General features: G+C 34.2%; 1 protein-coding gene across 2 annotated transcripts in view; it reads right to left on the reverse strand.

Moving 5' to 3' along the window:
* PGR (progesterone receptor) overlaps nt 1-23,664 on the reverse strand; it is a 117,754-nt gene that overhangs the window by 41,556 nt on the left and 52,534 nt on the right. For both annotated transcript variants that reach the window (XM_048217404.2, XM_057316808.1), the window contains exon 4: nt 3,160-3,465. In XM_048217404.2, coding sequence (XP_048073361.1) covers nt 3,160-3,465 — 306 coding nt within the window. The remainder of the gene's footprint in view (nt 1-3,159; nt 3,466-23,664) is intronic.

Consider the following 23,664-nt stretch of genomic DNA (forward strand, 5'->3'; position numbering starts at 1 on the left):
TCCACATATACCCCAGGCACTATTCAAACTGCTACTATCTGCTGTGTTGGTTTGGTTGGGTTATTTATTATGCTAGCTCTTTAAGGAGAGCAAGTCAGTTTCCTATGGACCACTGACCCTCCCAGAGCTAAGCCCACTGATTTTTAATGTACCCAGAGTTAGGCCTTACTAATTTTCAAAGCTTGCCAAGTTAAGCCCCAAACTAGATGTTATGAGTATTCATCTTCCCAGTGCATGTCCCCAGTGCTGAGAGTGCCTGGTAGGTCTGATCCTATTGTTTCTCCATGCTTATGATGTCTCCCATTTGTGGTGAGTCTTGCCAGGGCTTTGGCTCCAAACCATGTCTCTGCTCCTCTTCTCCTTTTCAATGTGGCCTCCTTTCCATGATTAACTGTGGAAGCTATGTTCTGCAGAGTGAGTTACACAGATGTAGTTGTTATTTTGGTGTGTCCCTAGGATGAGGTGAGCTCAAGATCCTCCTCCTCCTCCATTCTCCTGACCTTTGTCTTGTTCTTTTTTTTTAAATTTTGCAAATGTTGTGTCACTTCAAGCTCCAAATAAAATATTACCCACTGAACTTACAGCTAAAAGTCAATGTAAAATCATTCACATAATAGATACAATATGTCAGATGCAGTGTATCCTAAGACAACATTTTAAATGTGCTGTCATGAGGCTAAAGCATCTTATAAATCTCCATTATACAGGAGCAATGGTATCTCTAAAATATTATGAGAGAGATGTCAGATCAGCTGCAATTACTATAGCAGGTCCAAGATAATAGAAGAGCAGAGACAAAGAAAAAATGATGAGGCCCTGACCAGGCAACAAGCATCCTCTCAGGGACCTGTAGATATATGCCTTGGATTCCTCAGGCATACTGTCACCTTTATTATGATTATTATTTTGCATCTGATCCTAATTTGACTTCCAAAATACACTTTCCTATTGTATTGACCTGTCAACATGTTTTACTAGCAGCATCATTTTTTGTACTATAAATAAGTAAACTGACATCCTGACTTATTAATAGGCCTCATTTAACAAAAGTTGATCTTTCACAGAACAAGTAACATGTGAGTGAATGGATAAAATAAGTTTCTCTCATGTGCAAAATTGAAGACCAAATATTAGGGTATGTTGCACCAAAATGTGTTCACACCATGAGCCCAGACTTCTGGCTTTTCTTTCTAACACTACTGTTTAATTGTTAGGTCATGCACACAGAAGGTATGCAATAGACACTTACTGAGTGAATCAAGTGAGCAAAAACTTATTCTGGTTTAAAGTCAACTGGAAGGTTTGACTTGACTTTACATGAGTCCTTTCAAATAGTTCAATATGGTCACTCTGGTTCATTGACCATTTTCATCATTCATGCAGTATGCAGACCATGCAAATATATCTTAAAAGATCATGGGCCACACAATCATTTGTTAATCTATATTATCAAATTAAATTATCAAATAAGCTTCCCTTATTGTTATAGTTAATGGAAATGGTACCTATAATACTGGTGGATGTCATCATTCTTTTTTTACTTACAAATTACATTTTTGGAACATTAAAAAAGTTGCTGCTAAATTCAGTGTTAAAATTTCCTCTCACTCTTTTTGAGAATGTGAAGATGAAAAGTCTTCACGGGTAAATGTTTCAACTTAAAATGTTCACTTAGCTTTTACCCAAAGTGAATAAATTATCTTTTAAGCTATAGCTGATTATTTTCTAACTGATAGTAGAATCTTTTTAAACAGTAAAGAACCTCCAAAATGCAAAAACTGTAAATAAACTGTATCAATCAAAATCAAAGAAACCACCTTTTCTAAATAACATAAAAACTGAGAAAAGTTAAGCACATATATAAATACTCCTATTTTTAAGCAGAAAAAGTTCAATCCTATTGTAATATCTCAATTTAACAAAGATCTATCAAAAGTGATAACGACTTTACAGTAAGTTTTAAAAAATTCAGAAATTTTCTAATGGAAAAAAAATTTTCCTGTCCAAGATTTTCAGCAACAATGGAGCTAATAAGAACCTGGGTATTTGCATTTTTCTATAAAATTACTTTATCTCCATTAGAATAATGAATTTTATTAATTTTTCTCAACATGTATTTTTTAAAAGATTCAACAGGAATCTATTTTTCTTTCTGTTTCAAATAACCTTGAATTTTGAATAACAAGTCATCTATTGAATTTTAAACCTTTCAGGTAAAATAATAACAGAAATACATTAAGGCAAGTTGAGAAAAAAATTCTTTAAAAAGGACTATTGAATTTGCTTGGAGATTAAAATGTCATAATATGTTTAATTCTTGATCAGACACTGGAAAAATCAACTGGTTTAAAAAAGTATAAGGATATTTTTGGTGTGAAGAGAATATAATTTTTAAAAATGCTCTATTACTAATTATGGGATTAATGCCTCCACAAACAATGGCTACCCATGTATTCTCCTGGCTCTCCTGTCTCAGATTTAGCCAAGTAAAAACTGCATCCTTTTATGGAGTTGTACTTAGGAAGCAAAACTAGTTTATAAATAAAGTGACTTAAATCCTTTCATGATGGTACAAGCCAGATTCTCACTGTTATCTGCTTTGTCTGAGTATAAATTAGAGAAAATAGTGACTGGAAGGAAGTTCATTTCCCTATGTCCAAATTATTTATATATGTTTATAAGTTATGTTTCTTAATTAACTTTAACACCCCACTGTACTCTGAATACTATTTTAATATGTTATATGAATAGATATATTCAGTTTTATTTTCAACCATTTGAGGTTGGTTAAATTAGCACTTAGAATGATCTAGACATTTTTAAGAAGATGGTCAGTTTGTCTTTCTCTTAACTACTATAACATCTGTGCTTGGACACATAAACTTATGCTGTTCCTTAACTGTCTCATGCATGTAATTCTTGAATCATCAAGACTCAAAGTGTTATCTATGACTTTTGTATTTCCATAGCACACAGTAGGGTCTTAGACAAGTAACAGATTATTTAAGATCCTTGATAAGTATTTTGAACTGCTGAAATGCATACTATAACATGCTGTTTACACTATGTTTAATTTACTGTATAGACTTCAACAATCTACTAGTACAAGAAATACAGTAAAATTTTCATTCTATGCTACTATATACAAATTATTATTACCTGGCAATGATTTAGACCACTTGACTACAGAAAGAAGTTGTCTCTCGCCTAGTTGATTAAGACTTGTCAGCAAAGAACTGGAGGTATCAGGTTTGGTGTTGTCATGTCCTGCGTAGATCACATCTGGTTCAATGTTCATTAGCAGGTTGATCAATGGTGGGATCAACTGTATATCTTGACTTGGTGAGAAGGAGATTCTTTGGCTTAGGGCTTGGCTTTCATTTGGAATGCCCACAGGCTGTGGGAGAGCAACGGCATCCAATGCTCTCATAACTCTGACTTTATTGAACTTTTTAAACTTTCTACCTATTAAGAAAAAAAGAAAAGATCATGTAAATACATATAAACTAAATCTTCCAGCAGACTGTTATTTTTCTTAAGTCTTAGAATTAGAGCATTGTAGGTTTTAACATCAATCTAATAAAATGAAATTGAATCAGTAAAATGTTAGGTCTCAGACTTGGATTAAAGAATTAATTACACCAGCATTTTCTGGGTTGGTGTGTTATGAATATTTACACCAGTATCTAATGGAGGATTATGGAACATTGCAGCAATATGTATGAAAAGGCAAACAGCTTTCAGTAGAGACTAAGCTCAGTATCAGTAAATATTCTGACAGGACTGCCTCCCAAAAGCTAATGCTACAGACTTCATTACTTAAAACATAGTTTGCAGTAAATATTGAATCTTCTTTTGGGTTTTATTCTTTTAGGAATGTGTTGAGAGCTAGCCCAGAGTATGTAAGATGATGGGGTAGGAGGATCTTGAGCTCACTTTGTATCATAGACATACTGAGATAATAGCTACATCTATTCAACTAACTCTGAAAATGACCCGAAGACTAGTGGAACAGACCTTCCACAGTTATTTGTGGAGAGGAGGGCACATTGAAAAGTGTAGGAGGGGTGGAGACACACTGGGACTGAAACCTTGGTGGGACTGACTCCAAAAGGGAGGGACATCAGAAGCTGGAAAAGCAAGCAGATCAGACCCCACACTACACACTCCCAGCACTGGGCACCTGCACTGGGAAGATGAGTCCACATAACATAGGGCTTTCAATACTAGTGTGGCTTAACTTCAAGAGCTTTAAATATCAGTGGGCTTAACGCCCATTCTTGCGGGAACTAGTACAAACACTCTCCATTTACCTTGCTAAAACTGTATACCCAACAATGATGTTCTCCTATGGACCCACCCCATCTAACCCCACCCACCTCATCAGGTATCCCTCCAAAGTGTCTCTGGCCCTGGGAAAGTGGGAGGTCAGGGGGAAAGAACTTCATATATCAGCATGCCCACAGTTCCAGCAGCCAGCCTTTTAGCTGCCTGTGCAGGTAGCAAGACTTAACCTTCATACACCTGAAATTGTGGCAGGGTGGCTAATTGCAGACATTTGGTCTGACTACTGGCCCCATCCACCAATAAGACCATGGAAACCTCAGACAAGACCTTCAAAAGTATGGGGACCAAACCTTGTCCAGTGTGCCCAGCAGGAAAACTGGGTCATTGCAGCTGGTTGGGCTGGAAGCAACTGCAGATTAGCCACAATTGTAGGTACACATAGCACACACAAGGAGCAGCCCTGGAGCACCTGGTTCGGTGACCAGGGGACATTGTGCTACAGAGTACCACAGGACCTCTCCTTCACAAGGTCACTACTTTCAATACCAGGAAACATACCTGACCTACCAAATACATATAAACAAACACAGGGAGTTAGGCAAAATGAAGAGACAGAAAAATCTCTCCCAAATGAAGGAGCAAGACAAAATTACAGCAAAAGAGCTAAATGAAATGAAAATAACCAATGTTGGATAAATAGTTCAAAGTAATAGTCATGATACCCAATGGACGAGAAAAGTATGGATCATTTGTTAGATCTTCAATAAAGAGATGGAAAGTACAAAAAGAACCAGTTAGAGATGAAGAATTCAATAACTGAAACAATGCACTGAAGGAAATCAATAGCAGATTACAGGAATGCAGAATAATAGATCAGCCATCTGGAAGACAATGTAATGGAAAGCAACCAGGCTTAATGAGAAAGAGAAAAAAAAAGAATAAGAAATGAAAAGAGGTTAAGGGAACTCAGCAACATTATGAGGAGTAATAATATTTGCACTATATGGATCCCAGACGGAGATGAGAGAAAGACAGGACAGAAAAGTTATTTGAAGAAATAATAGCTGAAAACTTCCTTAATCTGAACAAGATGACAGACATTCAAGTCCAGGAAGAACAGAGAGCCCCTAACAAGATGAACCCAAAGAAGTCTGCATCAAGATAGATAATAATTAAAATGGCAAAAAGTAATGATAAAGCAAAAAATTTTTAAAGCAGCAAGAGAAAAGAAAACAGTTACATACAAGGGAAACCCCATAAAAGTATAAGCTGATTTTTCAATAGAAACTTTGTAAGCCGAAGGGAATGACCTGAGGTCCTCAAAATAGTGAAAGAGAAAAAGCCTACTACCAAGAATGTTCTACCTGGCAGGCTGTAATTCAGAATTGAAGGAGAGATAAAGTGCTTCCCAGACAAACAAAAGTCAAAGAAATGCATCACCACTAAACCAGACTTAAAACAAATGTTGAAGGAAATTATTTGAGTGGGGAAAAAAAGGTCGTAGTTAGAAGTAAGAAAATTACAAAAGAAAATAATTTCACAGGTAAAGCAAACATACAATAAAGGTAGTAGCTTAATCACTTGTAAAGCCAATGTGAAGCCAAAACCACAAAAGTACTAAAATCAATTATATCTCTAAAAATCAGTCAAGTGATACACAAAGGCATGCAATATATGGCACCATATACATAAGGTGTGGATGAGAAAGTAAAATTTAGTGCTTATAGAACGTATTCAAACTTAAGTGACCATCAACTTAACGTAAACAGCTCTACACATAAGATGTTATATCTAAAACCAATGGTAAACTTACAAATAAAAAAAACCTATGATAAAATACACACAAAAAAGAAAGGCATCCAAGCATGACACTAAAGAAAGTCATCAAACCACAAGAAAAGAAGAAAGGAACAGAAGAGAACTATAAAACAAACCACAAAACAATGAATAAAAATGCAAAAATTACAGACCTATCAATAATCACTTTAACTGTAAATGGACTAAAAGCTCCAATCAAGACTCAAGATGACTGAATGGATGAAAAGACAATACCCAACTCTATGCTGCCTAGAAGAAACTTACATCAGACCTAAAGACACATACAGACTGAACTTAAAAAGAAGTAAAAAAAATATGCATCATGCAAATGGAATTGAAAAAGAAAAAGTCAAGGTAGAAATACTTACATCAGACAAAATAGATTTTTTTAAAGATTTTATTTATTCATTTGAGAAAGAGTGAGCAAACAAGAGAGCACAAGTGGTAGAGGGAGAGGGAAAGGGAAAAACACGTTCCCCACTGAGCAGAGAGCCTGATGCAGAACTCGATCCCTGGATCATAACCTGAGCTGAAGGCAGACGCTTAAGTGACTGAGCCACCCAGGTGCCCCCAGACAAAACAGATTTTAAAACAAAGACAAAGGACACTACATTACTATAAAGGGATCATTCAGTGAGAGGACATAACAATTGTAAATATCTATGCACCCCAAATAGGAGCACCTAAATATATAAAGCATATATTAAGAGACTTAAAGGGAGAAATTGACAGTAATACAATAACATTAGGGGACCATAACATCCCACTTACATCAATGGATAGATCATCCAGGCAGAAAATTAACAAAGAAACAGTGGCTCTGAGTGACACTTGGACCAGGTGGACCTAATAGATTTATACAGAACGGTCCATCCAAAAACAGCAGAATATACATCCTTTTCAAGTACACACGGAATATCTTCCAGAAGAGATCACATGTTAGGCCACAGGACAATTCTCAATAAATTTAAGAAGATTGAAATAATAGCAAGCATCTTTTCTGACCGCAATGATATAGAACTAGAAATCAGTTATAAGAAAAAACTGGAAAAAACACAAACACACAGAGGCTAAACAATTTATAGGTCAACCAAGAAATCAGAGGGAATACAAAAATACATGGAGAGAAATGAAAATGAAAACAGAATGATCCAAAATCTTTGGGGTGCAGGAAAAGCAGTTCTAAGAGGAAAGTTTATAACAATACAGGTCTACCTCAAGAAAATAAAATCTCAAATAAAGAACCCAACCTTACATCTAAAGGAACTAGGAAAAGAAGAACAAACAGATTCCTAAGCTAGTAGAAAGAAAGAAATAATAAGGATTATGTCAGAATAAAAAAAAAATTCAGACTAAAAAAACAATAGAAAAGATCAATGAAACTAAGAGCTGATTTTTTAAAAGGGTAAACAAAATTGACAAAACTTTAGCCAGAATCATCAAGGAAAAAGAGAGAGGATTCAAATAAATAAAAACAGAAATAAAGGAGGAGAAATAATTGATACCACAGAAATACAATGGAGTATAAGAGACTACTACAAAAAATTATAGGCCAACAAACTGGAAAACCTAGAAGAAATGGATAAATACCTGGAAACATAAACAATCTCCCAAACTGAATAAGGAAGAAAAAGGAAAGTTGAACAGACTCAATTACTAGCCATAAAACTGAAAAAGTGACCTAAAGTTCCTAACAAGCAAAAGTCCAGGACCAGATGGCCTCACCACAATGAATTCTACCAAACATTTAAAGAAAAATTAATACCTATTATTTTCAAACTATTCCAAAAAATAAAAGAGGAAGGAAAACTTCCAAATTCATTCAATGAGGTGAGCAGTAACCTGATACCAAAACCAAATAAAGACACTAGAAGAAAAGAAAACTACGGGCCAATATCTCTGCTGAACATAGATGCAAAAATCCTTAACAAAATATTAGCAAACAGAATTCAATGATACATTAAAAATTACTCACCACAATCAAGTGAGATTTATTCCAGGGATACAAGGGTGATTCAGTACTCACAAAGCAATCAAAGTGATGCATCAAATAAACAAGAGGAAGGATAAAAATTATATGACCAACTCAAAAGATGCAGAAAAAGCATTTGTGCAAAATACAACACCCATTCATACCAAAAACTCTAAAAATAAAAGTGGGTTTAGAAGGATTATGCCTCAACATAATAAAGGCCATATATGAAAAACCCATAGCTAACATCATATCCAATGGTGAAAAACATGGAGTGTTTCCTCTATGATCAGGAACAAGACAAGGATGTCCACTCTCATCACTGTTATTCAATGCTTTACTGGAAATCCTAGTCACAACAATTGGACAAGAAAAAGAATCAAAAGGCATCCAAATTGGTAAGGAAAAAGTAAAACTGTCACAAATTCAGACGACATGACATATATATATACATATACATATATATACACACACACATACATATATACATACACACATATATATGTATGTATATGCACATATGCATGTGTATACATATACATATACATTATAATATATATATATATATATATATCCTTAAAGATTCCACTAAAATCTATTAGAAGTAATAAATGAATTTAGTACAGTTTCAGGATTCAAAATTAATATACATAAATCTGTTGCATTTGTATACACTAATAATGATGTAACAGATAAATTTAGAAAACAATTACATTTACAATCACACCAAAAAGAATAAAATACCTACAAATTAATTTAATGAAGGAGGTGAAAGACATGAACTCTGAAACTTTAAGGCATAATTCAAAGAAAATGATGACACAAACAAATAGAAAAATAAACCATGGTCGTGTATTGGAAAAATTAATGTTAAAATATCCAAACTACCTAAAACAATCTACAGATTTGATGCATTCTCTATCAAAATAGCAATAGTATTTTTCACAAAACTATAACAAATAATATTATAATTTGTATGGAACCACAAAATACCCTGAATAGCCAAAGAAATTTTGAGAAGGAACAAAGCTAGAGATATATCAATTCCAGATTTCAAGATATACTACACAGTTAGAATAATGAAAACATTATGGTACTGGCACATAAATAGACACGCCAATCAATGAAACACAATAAAGAGCCCAGAAATAAACCCACACCTATAGGTCAATTAATCGACAGGCTCTTCAAAAATGTTGCTGTGAAAAGTGAACAGTCACATGCGAAAGAATGAAACTGTACCACATATACCATATAAAAAACTAAACTCAAAATGGATTAAAGACCTAAATATGAGACATGAAGGCACAAAAGTGCTTAAAGAAAATATAGAGAGTAACCTCTTTGTCATCAGCCTTAGCATCATTTTTCTAGATATATCTCCTCAGGTAAGGGAAACAAAAGCAAAATTAAACTATTAGAACTATACCAAAATAAAAAAGTTTTTGCACAGTGAAAGAAACTCAACAAACGAACAAGGCAACCTACTGAATGGGAAAGGATATTAGCAAATGATATATCCAGTAAAGGTTCAATATATAAAAAATAAGCAATCTGATTAAAAAATGGGCAGAGTATCTTAGGGGCGCCTGGGTGGCACAGTCGTTGGGCATCTGCCTTCGGCTCAGGGCGTGATCCCGGCGTTATGGGATCGAGCCCCACATCAGGCTCCTCTACTATGAGCCTGCTTCTTCCTCTCCCACTCCCCCTACTTGTGTTCCCTCTCTCGCTGGCTGTCTCTATCTCTGTCAAATAAATAAATTTAAAAAAAAATGGGCAGAGTATCTGAACAGAGTGTTTTTTTCAAAGACATACAAATGGGCAACCTAATCATGAAAAGATGCTCGTCAGTAATCAACAGGGAAGTGCAAATCAAAACCACAAGGAGATATAATCTTAAATCTTACACCAGAATAGCTAGAATAAAAAAGACAAGTAAAAACAAGTGTTGGTGAGGATGTGGAGAAAAGGGAATCCTCACGCACTGTTGGTGGAAATGTAAATTGGTGCAAACACTATGGAAAACAGTATGGAGGTTACCCAAAAAATTAGAAATACCATATGATCCAGTAATTCCACTACTGGGTATTTATCCAAAGAAAATGAAAACTCTACCTTGGAAAGACATATGCACCCCTATGTTTATTGAAACACTATTAACGACAGCCAAGATATGGAAACAAACCAAGTGTCTGGTGATAGATGAATGGATAAAGAAGATGTGATACATACATACATACATACATACATACATACATAGATACACACAATGAAATAGTACTCAGCCATAGAAAATAATGAGATCTTGCCATTTATGACACCATGGATGGACCTGGAGGATATTATGTAAAGTGAAAGACAAATATTGTACAATTTCACTTACATGTGAAATCTAAGAACAAAAAAAATGAGTAAACAAACAAAAAGCAGACACAGACTCATAAATACAGAGAAGAAACTGATTGTTGCTAGAGGGATGGTGAATGGGAGGATGGGCAAAATGGGTGAAGGAGAGTGGGAGATACAGGCTTCCAGTTTTGTAATGAATATTTCACCCGGGTAAAAGTTACAGCATAGGAAATATAGTAAGTAGTGCTGTAACAACACTGTATGATGACAGATGGTAGTTACACTTGTGAACAGAGTATAACATAATGAGGAATTACTATGTTGTACAACTGAAACCAAGGTAACAGGGTGTGTCAATTATACTTCAATTAAAAAAAAAGAAGAATGAAAGAGGTGGGTTGGGGCCTGGCCAAAATAGGTATAACATCCAGTTATAAGATAAATAAGTCACAGAGATTTAAAGTACAACATAGGGTATATTGCAAATAATATTGTAATAACTTTCTATGGTGAGAGATGGTGACTACACTTACTGTTATAAGCACTGAGTAATGTATAGAATTGTCAAATCACTATGATGTACTCCTGAAACTAATATAACATTGTAGTCACCTATACTTCAATAAAAACAAAGAATTAAAAAAATTTTAAAAATCTATAGAACTTCATATAACTGTACTTCCAGCATTTTGTTGAGAAAACAAATAATGGAAAAAAGCACTCAGAATTAAATAACAATAGTGTTATTTACAATATTATTTATGTACTTCCGAAAAACAATAGCATCTGGAGGTTTGGGTAACCTAAGTAGAGACTAGAGGTGTAACCACTTCCACTGTACTATTCTCCCACCTACTGTGTCTGTCTTTGGGAGGTAATATGCATGGGAGCTTTCATTTTTTTCCTGGAAGGAGAGGAGACTCAGATACTAGGAGCTCAGATACTAGGGAGTGGACATGAGGGTAATGGGAAGCAGAATGAAAGACTGACTTAATAGTTGTCTCTCACTCATCCTGATGAATGTTATTTTGAGGGACGGAATGTGCAAAATTTCATAGCAGCACTGTATGTAATAGCCTTCAAAATGGAAACCAATGTCTATCAAAATGAGAATGGAGGGTGCCTGGGTGGATCAGTTGGTTAAGCATCCAACTCTTGATTTTGGCTCAGTCATGATCTCAGGGTTGTGGGATCCAGCCCTGTGACTGGTTCCATGCTGCGTGTGGAGCCTACTTAAGACTCTCTCTCTCTCCCTGCCCCGCTTATATGTGCTCTCTCTCTTTAAAAAAATGAGAATGGATGATAGTCATAGAATGTTATAATATAGTGCAGTAAAAAATGAATAAAACAGAATAATACACATCAGAATAAAGAGCTTCACTAATGTTAGGTAAATAAGGTCAAATTGCAGAAATACATGTGCCATATGATACCATTTTTATAAAGTGGTAAAACAATCCTCAAAACTAAAGAATATATTGTTGATAGAAATAGATATTCAGAAAATTTATAAAATAACTCAAGGGAATGATAAACCCAATATTCAAGATAAAGGTTTCCTGGAAAAATGATAGCTTACGTATAGCCTAGTAGTAAAAATTCTGAACTATGTTACAAAAAAGTTGTAGGAACTTGGGAAGAGAGAGAAAAAGGTTCTGAATCTAGTTAGTATGTGTTATTAAAATAATTTGGTAAAACGTTACAGGCATAGTTATTGTTTAATTCTGATATAATTAAAGAGGAATATAGTTTAATTATGAATCTTCAGAATGAGAAGGTAAGCACTAACAAAATGGAAAAAAAGATTAACAAATTAACAATGGATGAGTGAGTACTGAATGGGGAAAAGAAAATGAAGGAAAAGTTAACCAACCCAGCAAAGTAAGAAAAGGAGTATTTAAGTAACAAATATACTTAAATAAATACATAAAATATATATAAAATGTATTGGAAGAAATAAAAGCTTATATATTGATTACCCCAACAAATGTCAATGTCAAAGAAAGTCAGGCTGGGTTAAAAAAATTAAATTTGTAGTTTTTAAGAAAAACAATAAAAACAGGAAAAGAAGCAGAAAATTAAAAGATGAGAAAAAGTGAACCAGGTAAATACAACATGTAGAAAGCAAGAGAAGCAATATTAATAACAGATAAAACAGAATTCAAGGCCAAAGACATTAAATGAGACAAAAGTGAGGATATTAAGGATAAAGTATTCCCCTCAAAGAAAACATAAAGCATAAGCCTTTATGAAACAAACAATACAGAAGCCAAACACTTAAAACAAAAAAAAAACCTTTAAAAAAAGAAAAAAAGAAAACTTGATAAAAACAGAGTGGGAATATTCTTATATTTCTTTCATATTTTACATATCAAGTGCACAATTAATAAGCACAGATAGAGAATTTAAACTGATACAGTACAAGGAATCTTTAATAAATTCTGAAAAAATAAACACTATGTTGTTTCATCATAACATTATTTTATTAAAAATCAAAGTTAACGGCATTTAACACATTTTTCTAGTTAAACCCTTGATCAATGAGGAAATTTACATAAAAATTATTAATCATCTAGACATTAACAAAAATAACATTTCAAATCAAAATGAATGAGATACAGTTAAATACACAAATATACATAGAAAGAATTATATAGTTTTTTGTGAAAAAATAATGAAAACAAATGAGTTAAGCATTCAATAAAGACATTAGTAGAAGAGAGAAAATTAAACAAAGAAAAGGAGGAAAAGTGGTTCATATGATGTGTGGTAAAGAAACTTTAACTACAGATACTAGAAGAATTAGAAGAATTAGAAAACAATAGTAAACAATATTAAATGAAACACTTAAATAAATTTGATAATTTAGAAAATGGAGAGTTTTATGGAATATGAATTATCAAAATTGACTTTGACAATGTCACAGCCTAAGTCTTCATTTCTTTAGTGGCAGAAGATTTCTCTTATACTATCTTTAAAAAAAAAGTCAAAACCTTCCCTATGTATTTTATAAAGCACACTTAACATGAAAACATCATACCAGAAATAAAGATTAAGTTGTCATGATAAAAAATAGATAAAATCTGAAAATGAGCTAACATCTTGAATTCTGCAGAATTAAAAATAGAACACTATAATTTATTCTAGTAGAGCTTGTTCTGAGGAAAAGAATGGTTCAATCCTGGAAAATTTGCCATCATAATTCATCATATTGGATCAAAAGAGAAATTCACACAGGTTTTATCAATAAATAACAAGAGGCTTTGAAAGGCAGAATAATGGCTTCTCAAAGATATCAGGAATAAGAGAGAATTAATCTCCTTAATAGGTCACATATCAGATCACAAAACAAGTGTCAATAAATTCAAGATAGAAATTATACCATGCACCTTTTCTGATCATGATGTTATGAAACTAGAAATCAATTATGAGGAAAGAAATCTAGAAAGAACACAAACATATGGAAGCTAAGCAAATGCTACTAAACAATAAATGGATCAACCAAGAAATCAGAGGAAATAAAAATATACCTTCAGACAAATGAAAATAAAACACAATAGTCCCAAATCCTTCAGAAGCAGCAAAAGTAGTTCTTAGAGAAAAGTTTAAATCAATACCTGCCTACCTCAAGAGAAAAGAAAAATCTCAAATAAGCAACCTAACCTTCCACTTTAAAGGGTTAGAAAAAGAACAAACAAAGCCCAATCTACTAGAAGGAAGGAAGTAATAAAGATTAGAGCGAAAATAAATGAAACTGAGACTTAAAAACAATAAGAAAGATCAATGAAACTGGGAGGTGGTTCTTTGAAAAAATAGGCAAATTTGATAAACCTTTAGGCATTTTCACCGAGAAAAAAAAAGGATTAAAAAAATCAGAAATGAAGGAGGATAAATAACAACCGACACCACAGAAATACAAAGGATTATAAGAGATCATAATGGAAAACTATATGCCAACAGATTAGACAGCCTAGAAGGAATAGATAAATTCCTAGAAATACTTAGTCTTTCAAAACTGAATCAGGAAGAAACAGAAAAAACTTTTTTAAAGGTTTTATTTATTTATTTGACAAAGAGATAGCAAGCAAAAGTAGGAGAGCAGCAGGCAGAGGGAAAGGGAGATGTAGGCTCCCCACTCGGGGAGCCCAATGCGGGGACCCCAATATGGGGACACCAATGCAGGGCTCGATCCCAGGACCCTGGGATCATGACCTGAGCTGAAGGCAGACGCTTAATGACTGAGCCACCCAGGCACCCCAAGAAACAGAAAATTTGAACAGACATTAACTAGTAATGAAATTGAATCAGTAATAATAATAATAAAAAACTCCCAACAAATAAAGTCCAGGAAAAAATAGCTTCACAGGTGAATTTTACTAAACATTTATTTTTTAAAAAGATTTTATTTATTTATTTGTCAGAGAGAGTGAGTAAGACAGAGAGCACAAGCAAGGGGAGCAGCAGGCAGAGGGAAAAGCAGGTTCCCTGATGGGCAAGGAGCCTGATGGGGGACTCAATCCCAGGACCCTGGATCATGACCTGAACTGAAGGCAGATGCTTAGCTGACTGAGCCACCCAGGCATCCCACACTAAACATTTAAAGAAGAGTTAATACCTACTCTTCTCAAACCATTCCAAAAAATCAGAGAAAGAAACTCTTCCAAATTCATTCTATGAGACCAGCATTACCCTGATATCAAAACCATGCAGTCACCACAAAAATATAGGCCAATGTTTCTGGTGAACATAGATGCAAAAATCTTCAACAAGATATTAGCAAACCAAATTCAACATTAAAATAATCATTCACCATGATCAAGCAGGATTTATTCTAGAGATGCAAAGGTGGTTCAATATTCTCAAATCAATTAGTATTATACATCACATTAATAAAAGAAAAGATAAAAATCATAAGATTATCTGAAAAGATGCAGAAAATTATTTAACAAAATACACGTTAAAAACTCAACAAAGTGGGTTTAGAGGGAACAAAACTTACCATATTAAAAACCATATATGAAAAACCCACAGCTAACATCATACTCAATAGTGAAAAACTGAAAACTTTCCATCTAAGATTAGGAAAAAGACAAGGATTCTACACTCACAACTTTTATTCAACACAGTACTGAAAGTCCTAGCTGCAGCAACCAGACAAGAAAAAGAAAAGGCATCCAAACTGGAAAAGAAGAAGTAAAACTGTCATTATTGCAGATGACATGATATTCTATACAAAGACATGAAAGACTCCATCAAAAACTATTAAAACTGATAAATGAATTCAGTAAAGTTGCAGGATACAAAATTAATATACAAAAATCTGTCACATTTTATACATTAATAACAAAGTAGCAGAAAGAGAAATTAAGAGGACAACACCATTTATAATTGCACCAAAAAGAATAAAATATCAAGGAACAAATTTAAACAAGGAGGTTACAAACCTGTATTCTGAAAACTATAAAACACTGATGAAAGAAATTGAAGAGGACAGAAACAAACGGAAATGTATACCATGTTTGTGGATTTGAAGAATTATATCATTAAAATGTACGTGCTATCCAAAGAAATCTACAGAGTCAATGTAATCCCTATCAAAATATCAACAGCATTTTTCATAGAACTAGAACAAATTCTCCTAAAATTTGTATGGAACCATGAAAATCCTTGAATAGCCAAAGCAATCTTGAGAGAGAAGAACAAGCTGGTGGTATAAGGCTCCCAAATTTCAAACTTTATTACAAAGCTACAGCAACCACAAAAGTATGACATTGGCGTAAAAACAAATATATATGCATCTGTAACAGGATAGAGAGCTCGGAAATAAACCCACACTTATATGGTCAATTAATCTATAACAAAGGAGGCAAGATTAAACATGGGGAAAAGACAGTCCTTTCAATAAATGGGGCTGGGAAAACTGGAGAGCTACTTGCGAAAGAATAAAATTGGACCACTTTCTTACATCATATGAAAACAAAACAAAACACCTCAAAATGGATTAAAGGCCTAAATGTGAGACCTGAAACCATAAAACTCCTAGAAGAAATCATAATCTCTGACATTAGCCATAGAAACATTTTCTAGATATGTCTCATGAGGCATAGAAAACAAAAGCAAAATCAAACTATTGGGACTACAACAAAACAAAAAAGCAACATACTGAATCGAAGAAGATATTTGTAATGATATATCTAATAAGGGGTTAATATGCAAAATATATCAAGAATTTATACAACTCAACACCAAAAAAAAAAGTCTGATTAAAAAATGGGCAGAGGACCTGAATAAACATTTTTCCAAAGAAGGCATACAAATGGCCAACAGATAAATAAAAAGATGCTCAACATTACCAGAGACATGATGTTGAGATTTTGAGAAAAATCACCAAATGAAGTATAAAAGAACTTAAAGTAGAGAGAGGATGGTAGGTGTGAAAGGCCAAGACCAGAGAGCTATAAGATATTGATTATTATTGGGGACCATGAAAAAGGGAAAGAAAACATAAAACAAAAAATCTCTGAAGGTAATAGAGAATGCTTTGCTAATATATAAGAAGACTTGGAGTTTCAAATAAAAAAGGGCTTATTCTGTTCCAGGAAAAAATAATGGATTAAGAAAGAGCTAAGTATTGATGAAATTACTGAAATTCAAGGATTAAGGATTAAGAAACACAGGCAGAAAACACAGGTCATCATACTGTATGGTGACTACCATAAGGTAACTTAAAAAAAAGAAAAGAAAAGAAAAAAGAAAACACAGGTCATCAACAAAGGAAAAACATCAGAATCTCATTTTCTCTTCATTTACATTAGATGCCTAAAAACAAAGGCAGTGTACACAGATTTGAGTGGAGAGGGGCCCATACCACACATTTTCCATGTTTTAATAGAATATTTATAAAGATTTTTTTTTAAAGATTTTATTTATTTATTCGACAGAGATAGAGACAGCCAGCGAGAGAGGGTACACAAGCAGGGGGAGTGGGAGAGGAAGAAGCAGGCTCATAGCAGAAGAGCCTGATGTGGGGCTCGATCCCATAACGCCAGGATCACGCCCTGAGCCGAAGGCAGACGCTTAACCGCTGTGCCACCCAGGCGCCCCAGAATATTTATAAAGATTTGATTGGCCAAGAGAAGTAGAACACACAGTACACATCTCACTTAGTTCCTTTTTCATCTCACTTCTTCTACTTCTCTCAGTCCCATCCTAAGCAACACAAATTCTTCTCTCTGTCTTTGGTAGATCAAATTGGTGAATATCTTTTGTAACTTCAGCATACTCCTGGAGTGATAGGCTCTATCCCAAACAGTTACCAAAACACTTACAAAAATCAAAACAAGTAGGACATTCTTCTACAAAGGTAGAAAAAAAAATCAACTGAAATATTTTCAATCATTTACAAAATTTTCCTACCGTGTAAAATACATACATTTTCTTTCAGATTATACGTCCATGGGAAGCATATGGTTTGGGAACCTAACTATATACAATAATAATATTCAATAACTATTACATTAATTAAGTACTTTTACTATCTGTGATTCTGTAAATTAATGTCAATTCCAAGATAACTGCATTGATTTTTTGATGGTTCCTACAAAGAAATAATTAAAAACTTTCAGAAGACACAAGAATATATTTTGCATTAAAGTTAAATATATATTTTGCCAATGATAATATCTGCATAAATGGCTCCAAGAAATAAAAGATATTTGAAGGCGCAATTTACTAAACATAGGCCAGGCACTGTGCTATGTGCCTTAGATCTATCATTTCATTTGCCCTCATAACTCTCATTATGTAAGCTTAATGGAAAAGAAAATAAAGATGTGTAAAGTTTGCAGTGTGTTCTTAAGGTCCTGCAGCTATTAGTGGGGAAATTTATGTATTTTTTTTTAAATTTAAACCCAAGTTAGTTAACATATAGTGTATTATTAGTTTCAGGGTAGGATTTAGTGATTCATCAGTTGCATATAACACCCAGTGCTCATTACATAAAGTGCTCTCCTTGATCCCTATCACCCAGTTACCCCATCCCCTAACTTACCTCCCCTCCAGCAACCCTCACTTTATTCCCTTTAGTTAAGAGCCCCTTATGATTTGCCTTTCTGTTTTTATCTTATTTTATTTTTCCTTCCCTTCCCCTATGTTCATCTGGGGTTTTTTTTTGTTTTGTTTTTTATAATTTTTAATTTGTTATATTAGTCACCATACAGTACATCCCCAGGTTTTGATGCAATGGTCCGTGATTCATTATTTGCGTATAACACCTGGTGCACCATGCAATATGTGCCCTCCTTAATACCCATCACTGGCCTATCCCAATCCCGCACCCCCTTCCATCTGAACCTCTCAGTTTGTGTCCCAGAGTCCACAGTCTTTCATGGTTCGTTCTCCCTTCTGTTTACCCGCCCCCCTTCATTCTTACCTTCCTTCTCCTACCGATCTTCCTATTTCTTATGTTCCATAAATGAGTGAAACCATATGATAATTGTTTTTCTCTGCTTGACTTATTTCATTTAGCATAATCTCTTCCAGTCCCATCCATGTTGCTGTAAATGTTGTGTAATCGTTCTTTCTGATGGCTGAGTAATATTCCATTGTATATATGGACCACATCTTCTTAATCCAGTCGTCTGTTGAAGGGCATCTTGGGTCCCTCCACAATTTAGCTATTGTGGACAATGCTGCTATGAACATTGGGGTGCATGTGGCCCTTCTCTTCACTACATCTGTATCTTTGGGGTAAATACCCAGTAGTGCAATGGCTGGATCATAGGGTAGCTCAATTTTTAACTCTTTTGTTTCTTAAATTCCACATATGAGTGAAATCTTATGGTATTGTTTTTCACTGACTGACCAGTTTTGCTTAGCATAATAGCCTCTAGTTCCATCCATGTTGTTGCAAATGGCAAAATTGCATTCTTTCTGATGGGTGAGTAATAGTCCGTTATATATATACAGCACATCTTCTTTATTCATTCGTCCATTGATGGAAAACATTTAGGCTTTTATCATGTTTTGCCAATTGTGGGTACTGCTGCTATAAACACTGGGGAAGTACATATGCCCCTTCAAATCACTATCTTTGTATCCTTTGAAAAACACCTAGTAGTGTAATTTCTGGGTTTAGTGGGGAAATTTAAATTAAACCCTACTTGTTCTGACTTTACATCCCTACTCTTATTACAATGCTATACCATCTCATACAGAGGTGTTTTAAAATTTTCTTTTTAACCTACTGATAATATTTAAAATTTTAAAGCAGGGTTAGTATATTTGATTGAAATTGGCATAAAATTCTATGTAAACTTCTCTTACTGGCAATATAGAAAATTAAGTACCTTATTAATCTTCTCTAGAACAACTAATTCGATGGATGAAATGTAACTAATACACTTTTAAATACAAACTAACCTTCTCAAAAAGTCAGCAAAGTATTGAGGAGTCCAAAATGAAGACTATCTCTATCCAGTGACAAAGGGACATGAGAAGGAAGCAAGTCTGTTTCATTCCTTAGCCCAGTATGGAAAAAAACTCTCCTTTGATCATTTTTCATCAAAAGCCTCCCTCACCCATATTGGTAATTTGAAATTATTCTATCTTCACAGTATGGGAATCCTAGAGGCAAAAAGTAAATATGAGAAGTGTTCCTTCATCGATGAAATCCTTAAAGTGCCTGGAAAAATAAAATAAAAATTCTCTGGAGAGAAACTCCCTCAATTAAGGCCATGTAAGATTTCAAACAAACAAAAAAAATTCAATTGTGCCAAACATGAGTTTTTAATCCAAAATTACAAAAGGCACAATGAGTGAGAAGTAGCAGAGATAATAAACAGGGTGCTGGAATTGGTTCACGAAAGCCTATGAAAACTTGTTGAGTATTCGAGAATATTGACATCCAGTTTTTAAAACATTGATAGCCTGAAATTTGCTATAAAGGAGTATTTATATTATGATCATGAGGAAATTCTGTAAATAATAATGGCTTTTTTTTAAACAACTGTGCTACAGTGGCATAATTAGATCTGGAGTTATGGGACTTTAGAATTACTGACTACAAATATTCACAAAAAGTTTGTTTACAATTATTAAAGTTATTTCTGCTTGACTTATTTTTTGGAAACACAAAAAAAGTGAAATGTTAGTAAAAACAAGACAGATTTATTAAAAAAAAAACAAGTATAATGTGTAAAAAAAATACCATCACTAAAATGAAGAGATGGTAAACTTGAAGACATAACTGACTAAATTACACAGAATATAGCACTATAACAATATGGGAAATATTAAATAGGATAAAGATATATAGAAGACAGAATGGACTAGAACAGAATGGGCTATTATACGTCTATTAAGTGTTCTAGAGGTAGAAAAATGCAATGTGGAGGAAGGCAATATTTGAAGAATACTCCTGGTATTTATGAAAGATACAAATTCTCAGATTTAGAAATCACAATTTACAAGTAGAACAAATGAAACTAGTTTATAATTGGTTATTAGAGCAAATTTGGAGAACCAAGTATAAAAACATTTTATATAAATATAGAGAAAATATTGCCTCAAAGAAACTGTTAGATCAATGGGATAATTCTCAGAAAAAAATGATACATGCCAGAAGATAGTAGATGAACATCTTTAAGTCGTGGAAAAAAAAGTCAACCTAAAATTTTTAAATTACCAAAATCATCATTCAAAAATGAAGATTAAAGAAATTTAAGTGGAAGCAAATGAGTTTATCATTAACAGTTTCCCACAGAAAGAACTTACAAAAAATTTATTTCAAAAATAACTAAACTGAATGAAAGACTGAGTTGAAAAAAACAAAAGGTAAACATATAGGTAGATCTTTTAGACTGAATAAAGTAATAATGATTACTAATTCTGGGTCATGTTCTGAAATGAATGTTGTTTGCTTTGCCATGGCCTCTCTGCTATTTGTTTTTATTTCGAGCAAAAAAAAGTTTATATTGAGTAGATGACACACGGTGTTCATGTGATCATGCCAGGCCTGTTGCATGGAGGCAAAGGAAGAGTATTATATTGGATATTAAAATGTAAGTTTTATGGCAGCCAGAAAATTTTTTGAGAATTGGATGAGAAAATAGAAGGTAAAGATCAGCAGACAGGGAATGGTGCAAATCAAATCCTTTGATAATATGAGGATTATAATAAGCTTTGATGCAGTTTTGGTGGATTTATAGGCAATTATCCTAACAGTAGCTATAAGAAATCATGTGTAGATATATGTTTTTACTTTGGGTTAGCAAAAAGATGATGTTGCTGGGATCAGTACACTGGGACTATGCTCAAACCACCTCTTTTGGCACTGATTTAGCTTGCTTTTCCTTTTTTAGGTTCCACCTCTACTTCCCAGATAAAACAACATGCCTGTATTTTTACTTAAAAAAATGTGAACATAGGCAGCAACCTCTACGACATCGGCCAAAGCAACCTTTTTCATGATACATCCCCAAAGGCAAGAGAAACAAAAGATAAAATGAATTTATGGGACTTCATCAAGATTAAAAGTTTCTGCACAGCCAAGGAAACAGTCAGAAAAACTAAGAGGCAGCCCACGGAATGGGAGAAGATATTTGCAAATGACACTACAGATAAAGGACTGGTATCCAAGATCTACAAAGAACTTCTCAAACTCAATACACGAGAAACAAATAAACAAATCAAAAAATGGGCAGAAGATATGAACAGACACTTTTCCAATGAAGACATACAAATGGCTAACAGACACATGAAAAAATGTTCAAAATCATTAGCCATCAAGGAAATTCAAATCAAAACCACACTGAGATACCACCTTACGCCAGTTAGAATGGCAAAAATAGACAAGGCAAGAAACAACAATTGTTGGAGAGAATGTGGAGAAAGGGGATCCCTCCTACATTGTTGGTGGGAATGCAAGTTGGTACAGCCACTCTGGAAAACAGTGTGGAGGTCCCTTAAAAAGTTAAAAATTGAGCTACCCTATGATCCAGCCATTGCACTACTGGGTATTTACCCCAAAGATACAGACGTGGTGAAGAGAAGGGCCATATGCACCCCAATGTTCATAGCAGCATTGTCCACAATAGCTAAATCGTGGAAGGAGCCGAGATGCCCTTCAACAGATGACTGGATTAAGAAGTTGTGGTCCATATATACAATGGAATATTACTCAGCAATCAGAAAGAGCGAGTTCTCAACATTTGCTACAACATGGACGGCACTGGAGGAGATAATGCTAAGTGAAATAAGTCAAGCAGAGAAAGACAACTATCATATGATTTCTCTCATCTATGGAACATAAGAACTAGGATGATCAGTAGGGGAAGAAAGGGATAAAGAAAGGGGGGGTAATCAGAAGGGGGAATGAAACATGAGAGACTATGGACTATGAGAAACAAACTGAGGGCCACAGAGGGGAGGGGGGTGGGGGAATGGGATAGGCTGGTGATGGGTAGTAAGGAGGGCACGTATTGCATGGTGCACTGGGTGTTATACACAACTAATGAATCATCGAGCCTTACATCAGAAACTGGGGATGTACTGTATGGTGACTAACATAATATAATAAAAAATCATTATAAAAAAAAAGTGAATGCTAGATAGTAGGAAATATGAAATTAAAATAGGTATTTTCCAGAAAAAAAACATATATTAGAATTGTTTTAAATCATCCAAGTAAAGTCAGACTACAAATGGAGGAGAATCTTTCTACCCCTCAATCCCAATTTTTTACTGGATCTAGAAATAGGAGATACTGCCAGATACTATTGACTAGTTCTAGCTGGCAGCCATAAAAGCAGTCCCCAAAAACAAACAAACACCACCAAAAAACACCCCCAAAACAAATAAACAGAAACAAAGAAATGAGAATGAATGTTCTAAGGAATATCCGTATCTAGCATGTATGAAATGGCATTTAGGGTGAGCAATCATGGAGTAATCAGAAGACATTATTTGGCTGCAGGTTTTAATTCAGTGTACTGCGGAAACAGTGTGAGGTACTGTCTTGGGGTGCGGGTTGCTGATTCAAAGACCAGGAAATGCTCATAAGAGGAAGACCATGAAAGGTCTAAAGAGGTAGGGGGCAGGCATCACCCTAAGCAATTCCTACATCAAAGAGAGGGCAAATGATTTCAGTTTCTATAGTCATCAAAGGCATAGACTAAGTTTCTATACCTCCATAAAAGGTACTGTTCAAGAATTTTGGAATTCTTCAGAAAAAAATTGAA

This window comes from Ursus arctos, unplaced genomic scaffold (genome assembly GCF_023065955.2).
Source record: "Ursus arctos isolate Adak ecotype North America unplaced genomic scaffold, UrsArc2.0 scaffold_22, whole genome shotgun sequence".
Taxonomy (NCBI): Eukaryota; Metazoa; Chordata; class Mammalia; order Carnivora; family Ursidae; genus Ursus; species Ursus arctos.